This window comes from Sardina pilchardus, chromosome 16, assembly GCF_963854185.1.
Source record: "Sardina pilchardus chromosome 16, fSarPil1.1, whole genome shotgun sequence".
Taxonomy (NCBI): Eukaryota; Metazoa; Chordata; class Actinopteri; order Clupeiformes; family Clupeidae; genus Sardina; species Sardina pilchardus.
In genome coordinates, this window is record NC_085009.1 from 21,678,942 (window position 1) to 21,691,090 (window position 12,149).

Here is a 12,149-nt window from a genome sequence, read left to right on the forward strand (position 1 = left end):
CGCCATGCTGTCCGACCCGCGGCTGGTGTCCGGCGCCGGGGCCACCGAGGCGGCGCTGTCGGTCCGGCTCTGCGAGCGCGGGCTCCGGCTGCCGGGCCTGGAGCAGATGGCCGCGCACGGCTTCGCCCGGGCCCTGCTGGCGCCGGCACGCGCCCTCGGGGAGAACCGCGGGACGCCGGCCGACATGGCCGTCACCCGGATGCACGAGGCCCTCCGCCGACGGCGTCGCCCGCAGGGGGAGAATGTCGCCCATGGGCCTCACGAGAGGCCGGACGATGAGGAGGAGGAGGAGGAGGAGGAGGAGGAGGGTGACCTGCTGGAGCCGCTGGTGTGCAAAAGCAGCGCCCTCAAGAAGGCCACCACAGCGGTGCTGTCCATCATGTCCGAGCTCCACAGCAAAAGCCCGGGAGAGAAAAGAACCCACTCAGAGAGCCCAGAATTCTCACCGGCACCGGAGCCAGGAAATCAGCCCTTCCAACAGTCATAACAACGCCACAGGCTACAGGCCCAGCTCTGATGATTATTACATTATATTACATTAAATCAGATTCATTTTGATTGAGCAGGATTAAATATATGACCGAAAGAAATAATGTTAGTGTAGTCTCTTGATGAGGTAAGAAACCCATACTCTCTTTGGGTCTGGTCCAGGCTGCTCACATCCTTGTACTGCAGAGAAAACTGTAGTTTTAGCCCTTAATGCGTTTACAGAAAGGTAAGCCAATAGAGGACATACGAAAGCAGCCAAAAGACACAACACTCGCTGGGTTTACATGGACCTCGAGTATGCTGGTTATTAATGGATTTTGAAGTTTCAGGATTTTGTGTTTGCGCATGTTAACATCATGTCCCAATTTCAGAAATCTGAAAGAAACTGGGATACTGCAGAACACACCAAAGACGGCACCACAACATAATGTGGTCTTTTGTAGCTGTAATCAGTTACCGGGATACTAGCACTTATCATGTGCTGTTATTATTCAAGGATATTAAATATTCAGGGACATTAATAACCAGATTTCCTCTGGATCCATATCCTAAATATGATCAAAGTCTAGATAAGCTTCATATCCAGGATACCAGAGTGTGTGTTAACACAGTCATTGTTGGAGTAGAAGGTACAAAGTACAATGACAAAGCCGAAAAAGAACAAGATATTTGATGTGTGACAGAGACACAAGTAACGCAGATAGTTGCTAGACATTTGCATTATTTATGCTAAGGACACTCACAGCTTGTCCTCATCACTTTTAGAAACTATCCATTATTAACTTTGTCATTTTTCTGAAAGCTTTTATGTCACCAAATGTGCTGAGCACATTTTGGGCAAAAAGAAGTCCCCTGTGCTGGTACTTGAAGGCTGAGTGAACAGGTGGCATTCACTTCCAGCGGGGAGAGGGCATTTACTAAATGTCAAACCTTGAGAGGCTGTCGAAAGACAATCCAAGCGCACATCAAGTAATTTAAAGGTACACTATGCAGGTTTAGGTATTTTTGGTAGACTGTAAAGCTGCTGCTAGTGTTGCGATACAGTGTATTTATATTTCAACTCTGCTGTTGTAAATAGCAAACTTCTTGTGACGTATCCCCCCTGTACACAATGACAATGCTTTTGCTGTGGAGGTGAAGGATTAATACCAGGCAAAAAAACGATCTCCAAAGAGCTATTATCTACTGACGAGGTAATGTTTCATGATTCTCACAAGATTTGTCTGGGTGCTGTTCTTGAAGTCGCATGGCTGGTTTTCTCCGTAGTGACTCACTGTATCTATGCTGTATAGCAATATTAGGTTACAGGTGAATGATTCGCCTATCACAAGTTTGTTTACCATCAAATTGGCTTCGTATAGGTGAAAATCTTGCATAGTGTACCTTTAAGAAAGAGACAAGTACTAAACTAATGTCAAAGTAGAAAAGGTCAAATTAATTGAAACAGGAAGGTAGAAGCAGTACATGTATTTGCCCACTGCCAACTGTGCACCCTGCCAGTTTTATATAGTTTTGGGTCTTTCAAGAGGGGTCTAAAGACATATCTGTTCAGCATACACTTAATTAATTAAGTGGTTCTTTTTTAATTGGTAAGTTTTGGACTGTCTGAGGGCTGACGTCTGAGGGGCCAACGTCTTTCAGAGTGGAACTTTAGTTGGTGGGTGACAGGTGAATAAGTTGAGCATTATCTGAAGGACTGGGTACAGGCAGTCCATTGCATTTGAGTCCGTTGAGTGAGCTAGTTGTTATGGTGTTGTATAACCTACTGCAGGTTGAGTGACCTGGTTGTTATGGTATAGCGTAACCTACTCCAGGTTGAGTGATCTGGTTGTTATGGTGTAGCGTAACCTACTGCAGGTTGAGTGATCTGGTTGTTATGGTGTAGCGTAACCTACTGCAGGTTGAGTCACCTGGTTGTTATGGTGTAGCGTAACCTACTGCATGTTGAGTGATCTGGTGGTGATGGTGCAGTGCTGCGTACCTGCAGGTTGAGTGATCTGGTTGTTATGGTGTAGCGTAACCTACTGCAGGTTGAGTGTGCTGGCTGTTATGGTGTAGCGTAGCCTACTGCATGTTGAGTGATCTGGTCGTGATGGTGCAGTGCTGCGTATATGCAGGTTGAGTGATCTGGTAGTGATGGTGTAGCGTAACCTACTGCGGGTTGAGTGATATGGTTGACATGGTGTAGCGTAACCAACGGCAGGTTGAGTGATCTGGTTGTTATGGTGTAGCATAGCCCACTGCATCTAGAGTGATCTGGTGGTGGTGGTGCAGTTCTGCGTACCTGCAGGTTGAGGGCGCTGGTGAGGTTGACCCTGGGCAGGGACATGGATACGCTGGTGGTGCGGAGCTTGCTGTGCCAGCGCTGCAGCTGCTCCAGCGTCAGCAGCTTGTCCAGGCGCTCCAGGCCCTCCACGAGGAACGGCAGCAGCAGCAGCATGCTGGAATGGCCGCCCCACAGGTCCACCTCCAGCACCTGCACCATGTTCTCCACGTCCTCGTAGTGACGGTGCACACCTGCGGGACACACATGCAGCACCAAGAGTGAGTGAGTGAGTGAGTGAGTGGGTGGGTGGGTGGGCAGGTGGGTGAGTGAGTGAGTGAAAGTAGGTGAGTGGGTGAGTCAGTGGATGAGTGAGTGAGTGAGTGAAAGTGGATGAGTGGGTGAGTGAATGTGGATGAGTGGGTGGATAGATGGATGAAGTGAGTAAACGAAAGAAATGGTGAATGAGTCACTGAGTGGATGGATAAAAAAGAGAGTGAGTGGGTGGGTGGAAGAGTGAGCAAGAGTGATTGGGTGAGTGAGTGGGTGGGTGGATGAATGAATAAATGAGTGAATGAAAGAAACGGTGAATGAGTCACTGAGTGGATGGATGGAAAAAAGAGAGTGAGTGAGGAGATGGATAAAAGAGATTGAGTGAGAGAATGGATGGATAAAAGTTTGAGTGATTGAGTGGATGGATGAAAGAGAGCGAGAGTGAATGGGTTCATGTTGATTGATGGGAGGTGTAATTTCGGTCATCCTGGGCCCAGGTAATTTAGTCTCAAGATCAGGTAGAAGAAAATTACAGGTCAAACACAAATGCACAGCCAGCTGGATGACTGTGAGGAGAGCATGTAAACTGACAAAAAAAAGTGCATTAGATTAAAATTACAGATTCCAAATAAGGGAATATGTCAAGTTGGCCAGATATGAAGGATTTGGTGGAAACTGGTGCTAAACTTACCATGGGCACATACTGCCCTTGACTTAAAGTGTAAAAAATAAGGTAAAATCTGAAAAAAGGTGTTATGACATTTCCACATTTCAAAATCGGTGGAAGACGCAATAGATCCCTAATGCTGGAGAATACTGGAAAAAATATGAGAAGGTCTCTTTAGAACCATTGAAATTCTCCAGTGGATGTGAGAGAAACCATCTGACCCACAACGACCTTGATTCAGACGGAATTAAAGATGACACTTCTGAGTGTGTGGTGTGGTGATACGATCACACGCGGCATTCAGAGCAGAAAAATGTTTTCATTTATTCCGAGCGCAAATCACGCACGTATATTTTATTTCATATTTCTCGCGCTTTCAAGCACCACATCAAAAGTTGAAAAGTCCTCTCGCCACACTCACAAAGGTTAGCAACATAAATGTTAACAGCTTTGCTTTAGAAATCGAATCAAAGGCGAGGTGAGACCGGCCGTGTGTGTGTCGACGCTGAAAAGGCCGACATGATTTAAACGGCTAATATGTTTTTGTTTTTTTTCCTACCTTCGCCGTTGTTTATTTCCCAGGACAACTGCCAAGCAATTCTTCTCTCTCTCTCTCTCTCTCTCTCTCTCTCTCTCTCTCTCTCTCTCTCTCGCCATATTGCTAAAAAGTCCAGCATGAGAAGAAACAGCATCAATTTTCTGAAAGACGGATCAATGAAACCATGTGGCTCAGGGCCAGAGGAAGTGGACGGGGAAAGTGGCCTGAAGTGTGCTCAGTGTGATGTCGCCCGACTCCGCAAAAAAAAAAAAAAAAAAAGAACACTTTGCCCACAGAACACACCGTCACAGGAAGTCCAATTTGACCTTTTTACTAAAGCGATGAACGTCTCGGAATGGAAGAAAAAAAGAAATCAAAATAAATCAGAGCTGGAGCAGAAACGGCATGCACGCGGTAAAGGTTGACACACCTTGCATCATTTATTCCTCCAGGTGCTCCTCTGCATCTCAATCTGTGAGATGTGTGTACAAATGATGTGTGTACAAAGGGAAATGTTTTCAGCAAAGACAGGCTGTGGAGTACTGGATGTGCTACAGATATATAGCCTATATGCTTAGGTAGGCCTACAGATGCATTGTTGACCGATTAGTATGACTCACATGGTTTTACATTAGAAAGGATAGGATAGAAAAGGATAGAAAGGATGGAAAGTCTAAACTGTGGCTAAGTTGAATGCGGAGGTGTTATGTATGTGTAAGAAACTTTGCACATTGATACATCTGAAATGCTTTATTATAATTGCATGACAATGGTAAGAAAATGTACTTACAATGTTAAGCAAGAGTGTGGATATACAGGATGCTGCACAACTGTGTGTCATTTTGAATATTACCGTAATTTCCCGACTATTAACCGCGGCTTATACATTGATTTTGCAAAATGTCTTCAGCTATGAGGTTAATACTGGGGGGCAGTTAATATGGTGTTAATATGGTTTTGTTTCTTTTAACTTGCATAAAACACCGTCCTGCGGCTTATACACAATGCGGCTTACAGTATATGCGGGAAGTTACTGTATGTTGGAGCTGTTTTATATTAGTTTTTCAGCAAGGACATCACCAAGAGGAAATAAAATGACGAGGCTGAGTTTACAGTAGGTGAGGTAGGAGATTAAAGGATCCACGTTTATCCTTATTCATTTGACTTGGTGAATGGTCCACTGACATCGTTAGAAATGTCGCCCTATTGGTTCTGCTGCCCACAACATTTTAATTTTGGATACTAACTGGATGAAGCTACCCTTCCAAAATCTGGACTCCATGGTAAAGCTGCTTTATTATGAAACAAATAATGATCATGACTATTTTGTTCAATACTAACTAATTAGATTATTTTATCCAATTACTAAATGATTTTGGAAATATCACCAATTTTCTAAACAAAGGGGTGTGATGGATTTAAAACTCGACCTAAAACTGGAATGAAAAATGGAATGCAGCTAAATAATCCTTATATTTCGATGTTTATTTACATTGGAGGTCTTAATTGACGATTAATTGCCCCTCCTACCCCATGGTTGAGAGTGAACATACCTGATCGATGCATCATGGGAACTCTTGTGTACTTGACTCCTAGGAAATTACGCAGGTCTTCGCTCGACTCCGCAAAGCCGCGGTCCCACAAACCTACAGACGAAAGAAAGAAAAAAGACAAGATATGACCTCCAGAGACCTCTCTCTCTCTCTCTCTCTCTCTCTCCCTCTCCCCCCATCCTTCCCTCCCTCCCTCTTTCACTCACTCATACAATAGGCCTACAGCCGTGAAATATGCGCTGAACTATTCTGAGCGAAACCACAGGGTCAATTATACACATTACACAAAGATACAAAAGAGGGCAGAGCATCACACAAAGAGAGAGAACGAAAGAGCACATACATGAGAGACTGAGAGAAAAGAGAGAGAGAGAGCAAAAAGGGAAAATGGGAGGAGGGGGGCAACGAAGATTGGGAGGGTGAAATGAGGAGGCCCAGAACGCATTATTACAGTCCATTAAACTCATTACGTGCGCTAACAAAGATGGGATTCGATAAAAGAGACTATTAGTGGGGATTACGGGCACACATGCTTCTCCCGGTAGACTCTCTGTCTGTCCCCTCCTCGCTCGTTCGTCCTGGATGGCCACACCAGCAGAAAAGCCGGCTTTCTGCGGACCGGCCACCGAACACGTCTGGGGGGGGTCGAAGGGGTTACGACGAAGGGGTTACGACGGGTCGACCTCCTTCTGTTGTATTTCACTGCATCAGAAAATGAGCTCCATATGCTCCACACAAAGCAAGGAGATGGAATGGGGGGTGATGATGTTTTTCTTTTGGTATTTCACCATAGCACCAAAACATTGGGACACACACAACTAAAGGGCTGAGGGGAGATGGTGGTCTTTGGCGCATGAACTACTGACTGAATTACACCCTGTTAAAGCCACATAGGCTGCCAGTAATGGGTGGTAGAGTTTGCAAAACAGTCGTTGTCCTCAGTCCCCCTGTGACCTCAAGGGGCATGCTAATCCACGAAATGGGCTGTTTTGATTCTAGCTGGAGCTGAGATCACAGCGAGCGGCATTGCTGCGAAACCACCAAAAGCGTTGCTCGAGCGTTGTTCGAGCGTTGCCCCAGTTTTACATTAAAACTGTGTGCGTATCCACTGAGCGCTTCGCACATCACGCGGTTCAGGGCCGACGAGGGAAAAAACAAAAACAGGATTGATTACAGTACACCACCTGAGTCATGACGAGACGCTGAGAAACCTGACATCGTCTGGCGGAGAAACGCGGAGAACACACAGGCTCGCTGGTCGGGACGCCAGCCAATCGTTGCGTACCGCACCTCGGCATGCGAGTGGATCTGAAAGGGCCTGTGAAAACGCGCGTGGAGGAAGTCTAGCCTTTCGACTAATTATGAGGCCCTTATGACACACTATCCTCTCGAAACATCAGCGAAAACAAACACAACGTTATTACCGCAGGAGCAAGTCGGGGGCTGAGAAGCAGGCAAGCGAGTTCCTGCTATACCTGACTACCTGAGTGCCTGGAATACCTCAGAGGATTTAGTGTCATCGCAAAAACTTGGCCGTCACTCAAAAGCAAACGAGAGAGAGAGAGAGAGAGTGGCGACCGAGATCTCTGGACGGATCCCGCGCCCAATAGTCTGGTCTAGACATGCCATGGAGTCAGGCAACAAGTTGGATGGCACAGCCCACAAAGCCAATGGAGCTAAAGAAAGACAGCCAAAATCCCCTTATTAATTAGCATACCCTAAAAAAAACAATGCAACAATTGTGTGGCTACAGTCTCAGAGGCAAGACAGAAGAAGAGGGGAGAAAAAAACAAGTCGCACCCATCCCGTTGACAAATACAAACCCAAACCACAAAAGACTGCAAGGGAGGGAGGGAGGGAAGGAGGGATGAGGAAAAAAAAGAAAAAACGAGAAACCAGCCCCAGGGAGGACAGCCATGCCACCTTCCACTTCTCTCATCAGCTACTTGATTAAGCGAGGCTGCAGAGTTCAGGGAGAGACCGCGGGGCTGTTATTATAGGTTAAAATGGGCGTGCATTTGTTGTGGGTTTATTTTTTCGCCTTTGTTGCGTTTATCTGTAAATGGGGCTGCGGGCAGGCTGCAGTCAGCGCTGAAAACCAGCTCTGTTTCTCACATCTCTCTCTCTCTCTCCCTCTCTCTCTTTCTTTCTCTCTCTCTATTTCTCTCTCTCCCTTTGCATTGTTTGTTTGTCTCCGGCATGAACAAAGGCTGAATTAATGAACAAGTGTGGACTGCATTTCTCTGGGTAGGCCATACCCAAGATCCCACCACACAGCATGTCAATCTGTCCCTCTTTCTTTCCACTGCTCTACCTTTCTCTCTCCATCCCCATTCTCTCTCTCTCTTCGTCTGTCTCTCTCTTTGACCTGCAATACACTCTCTCGTTTCTCGTACTTTCTGTCTATCATTCTCTCTCTCTCTCTTTGACTCTATTTATGTCAGTCTCTCTCTCTCTCCCTTGATCTTAATCTCTATGTCCTCTTTACTCTTCTAGCTTTCACACGTCTCTCTTTCACACCCTCCCTCTCTCTCTCTCTCTCTTTCCCTCCCTCTACTCTCTCGCTCTCTCTCTCTCCTCCAGCATCTCCTCTCGTCTCAAAGCCTGGGTGTTGACTGTGCTCTTTGCTGCTCTTGTACCCTGCCTGCCCCTCCCTCCACCGCTCGCTTTGCTCTCTTCTTTCTCCCTCCCTCTACGTCCTTGCCTAATTATCTCACTCTTCTTCTATTTCTTTCTCTATTCACCACGTTTTTTTTTCCCTCCTCCTTCCCCACCGCTTTCTCTCTCTCTCTCTCTTTCTCTCTATAGCTCTCCCTCTCTATCGCTCTCTCTCTCTCTCACTCTCTCCCTCTGTTTCGCCATCGTCTGAAGAGCAGAGGGAGGGGAAGTGATGCTGAAGTGCTTTTAATTTTAGCCTTCAATAATTAACAATGAGGAGCGAGCGAGGCAACAAACAACACTAGACAGCTGCTGGGGCCACGCCAGGAGATGGTACCAATAACAATGTCGCCAGGAAGCCTTTTCAGCCCCCGCCACCACCACCTCTGCTGCCACCGCCACCCTGATGCAAATGGCCCTGGACAGAAAAGATATACCGGCTAAAGTAACCGAATTACTATAGAGTCACCGACCACAAGGATCGTTGCCATTTTACAGCGACGAAATACACCGACATCGACACCACCAACACCACTACCACCACCACCCTCCCCAGCACATCGGCGTCCTCCATCGCTGAATTGAATTTTCTCATAATCATATTCACGTTGCTCAATCCATTGCGCGATCTAATTTGTGCGTTTCATCGCAGCCTTAATGGGAGCCGAGGAAAACTTTGCACAGGCTCGTGCTAATTTTTGTAATTAAGTCCAGACATGAAACAAAAGGGAAATTAATTAGATTGCTTATCAACATACAGTCGGTTGTCGCCGTTGTAGTCTTTCGGGGATGTCTATTGTAGTAGAGGACTGCTCTGAAAGTCTCTCTTCTTTCATGCCTGTTTTTCTACCGTGCCAACTGACAACACCTGCCAAGTCGAGAGTGAGGACGATGAGGGGATCGTTTTAAGGGCTGCGTTAGAGACAAAACTGGATGACTGTATGCATAGACGTCGAAAGGAGAATGGGTTGTTTTGTTTTTGTGGAAAAGAAACTAACAAAAAAAAAAACAAAGAGACGAGTCTAGACTTGAAGCAAGAACGAGGAAACACAGGGTCAAGGCGAAGCCATCCTCCAGCATTTTTGTCGAGGAGGAAAAAAAACGCAGAGCAAAAAGACCTTGTCGGAGAGGCAGGAAATCAGAGACCGTGGGCAAAGGTAGATAAATAAAAAATAGCGGCGGTTCTAAATATAGAGGTTAAGATAAGACGGAGAGCGGGCGGAGAGGTTGGAGAGAGGGAGGCGGTGGCGGCTCGGGCATACTGAGTCGGGAGTCCAGCGGCTGGACAGAGTGTGCTGTAGGCAGAGGGAGGGTGTGTGTGTGTGTGTGTGTCTGTGTGTGTGTGCGTGGACACTTGTTACTCAATTATTCACCGAGACACATCACAGCCCACAGGAAGATGAATAAGCCTTCAGTGATAGGCCACACACTCATTACTTATCAGTGGCATTGGCTACCTACGATCGAAAACACACACATGCATGCGTGCACACACACACACGCACGACACACACACACGCACGTACACACACACATACACACACACACACACACACACAGTTGCTGGAGAACTTAGTTGTTATTTGTTGCCTTGTGATTAAGCCCAGACACACAATCATGAGAACAGAATTATACTATTTCCCAAGGCTCCAACACACACACACACACACACACACACACAAACACACACACAAATTACAAAGAGGTCTATAGGCATTTAGAATAATGCATACACAGTCTCATGGCTGTTGTGTTAGATGAAGCAATACAAATAAACTGAGTAACACAACACATTTAAACATCTGCATCTCCATCATCTCCATCTCTCTCACACACAAACACACACACACACACACACTCACACTTTCTTTCTGAATGTCTTGTGTGTAATGTAATGTTCATTAAAAATCTCAGTTGGAGTCTGGTTTGGAAGACACAGTCAATTCAACACAAAGGAAATTAACTGAATAAGCATCAGTAGTGCCACCCACACACCCACCCGCCGCCACTGCTGCTCTCCCCCTGCGGGAGGCCTGTGTTGTGGAGCTCCAAGCCTCTCCTGCTCCCAGCCTCTTACCTTTGAATCTCAGCGCGTTGCCCAGGATCAGAGCTCCGTTCTGGGCCTGCGGCTCCTGGCTCGGCTGGTGGTCCACCTTGGCGCCGCCGCCGGTGGCTCCCAGAACCCAGGCTCGGAGGGCGGCCGAGTCGGACTGCCTGCTGCCCCCCGCCGTGGCAGCAGGTAGCGCCACATGGTCCAGCTGGGACGCGCTGCGGGCCTTCTTCAGGAAGCCCTGGTCCAGCCCGGCGGCCTGCTTGGTGAAGAGGGCCGAGGCGGCGCGGAGGGAGTACGCCGTGTTGTTGGCCTCCAGCATGGACTTCAGAGCCCGGGGGAAGTCTGCTGCTGATGCTGCTGCCCCCTTCTGGCCGGAGGACTTCAGCAGCTCCCGGATCTGCCCGGCGGTGGCGCCCTTGGAGGCTTGGCCCAGGGCGTCCAGCGAGGCGGCCAGCATCAGAGGCGAGAAGAGCGCGTTGGTCTTCTGGGGGTCGCCGCTGTCGCCGCTGCCGCCGCTGCCCGTACGCAAGGCCCGGTACAGCCGCAGCCCGACAGACCAGCTTGCGTGGCGTCCGATGCCAGGGCCCTCGGAGGGGGCGGCGCCCTGCTGCTGTGGCTGCTGCTGGGGGGAGGCGTCGGCTTCTTCGGGGAGGCCAACCCCCAGCAGCAGCAGCAGCACAAGCAGAAGAGAGAGTGGGATTGGTCCAGACGCAGCAGGCAGCATGGCAATGCTGTGGGAAGAACATAGGGTGCCTCTCATTTAGAGTTTATACGTCCTCCCTCGCTCCTCGGGCCTCGATCCTCACTGATCTACATAAAGAAAGAAAGATAGAAGAAGGGATAGACTATCATTGTTGCCGCCCCATCATTCTTTATGTACATCAGTGAGGATCGAGGCCCGAGGAGCGAGGGAGGACGTATAAACTCTAAATGAGAGGCACCTAGAGCATCAAGGTATAGGCAGGCTGCAGGCGTGAGAACACAAGCAAAGAAGCCCTGTGTATAGTATAGTCTGTATGTATGGCACGGTCAGGTAATCATACCAAACAGCTCCTCCTCGGGCAAGGTCATGGGCAAGATCTCGGTTTACATCTTTACATCTCATGGATTATTCAAGCTGTGCACAACTAGGGCAATTGTTATGTTTGTGGTACTGAGCTGTTTGCATTCGACATTACTGAAATGTGGATACCATGCCACGACTTGAGATTTATGGCTACTTAAATGTTTGAAGGATAACTTGTCATATAATGGCCAAAAGCTGCCAACATGATAACGGAATAATTGCCAACCCGAAGCATATACATAATTAAAAAAAAAACGTTCAGAGTAGCGGGTAGCCTGCTCTGTTCTCCTGTTGTGACACAAAGCAGACTAAAAAAGGCTCGAAGCGCTGTGATTTATTACAGAAAAGCTGCGCTGAGTCTTTAATCTATAGCAAAGAGCTTAGAATAATTAAATCCGCGAGTCTTGCAGCTGAGTAAAGCGAATCATGTATATTTCATTCAACAGGCTACAACCTTGACATCATCATTTCAAGACAGCGAAACGCTGGAGTATGGGAGTCTGCGCGTTGAAGTGCGGTCAGAAAGTGAAAGATGTCTGCGTAAATTTACCGTAAATTAATTAAAACGGTCCCGTAAGCTCCTCCGACC

The 12,149-nt window shown here is 47.6% G+C and overlaps 1 protein-coding gene across 1 annotated transcript in view; it reads right to left on the reverse strand.

Moving 5' to 3' along the window:
- serpinh2 (serine (or cysteine) peptidase inhibitor, clade H, member 2) overlaps nt 1-11,218 on the reverse strand; it is a 24,439-nt gene extending 13,221 nt beyond the window's left edge. The window contains exons 1-3 of the mRNA XM_062516043.1: nt 10,519-11,218; nt 5,784-5,876; nt 2,774-3,006 (exon numbers count right to left, since the gene is read on the reverse strand). Of these exons, the coding sequence (XP_062372027.1) occupies nt 2,774-3,006; nt 5,784-5,876; nt 10,519-11,218 (1,026 nt within the window). The remainder of the gene's footprint in view (nt 1-2,773; nt 3,007-5,783; nt 5,877-10,518) is intronic.
- Nucleotides 11,219-12,149: the final 931 nt, after the last annotated feature.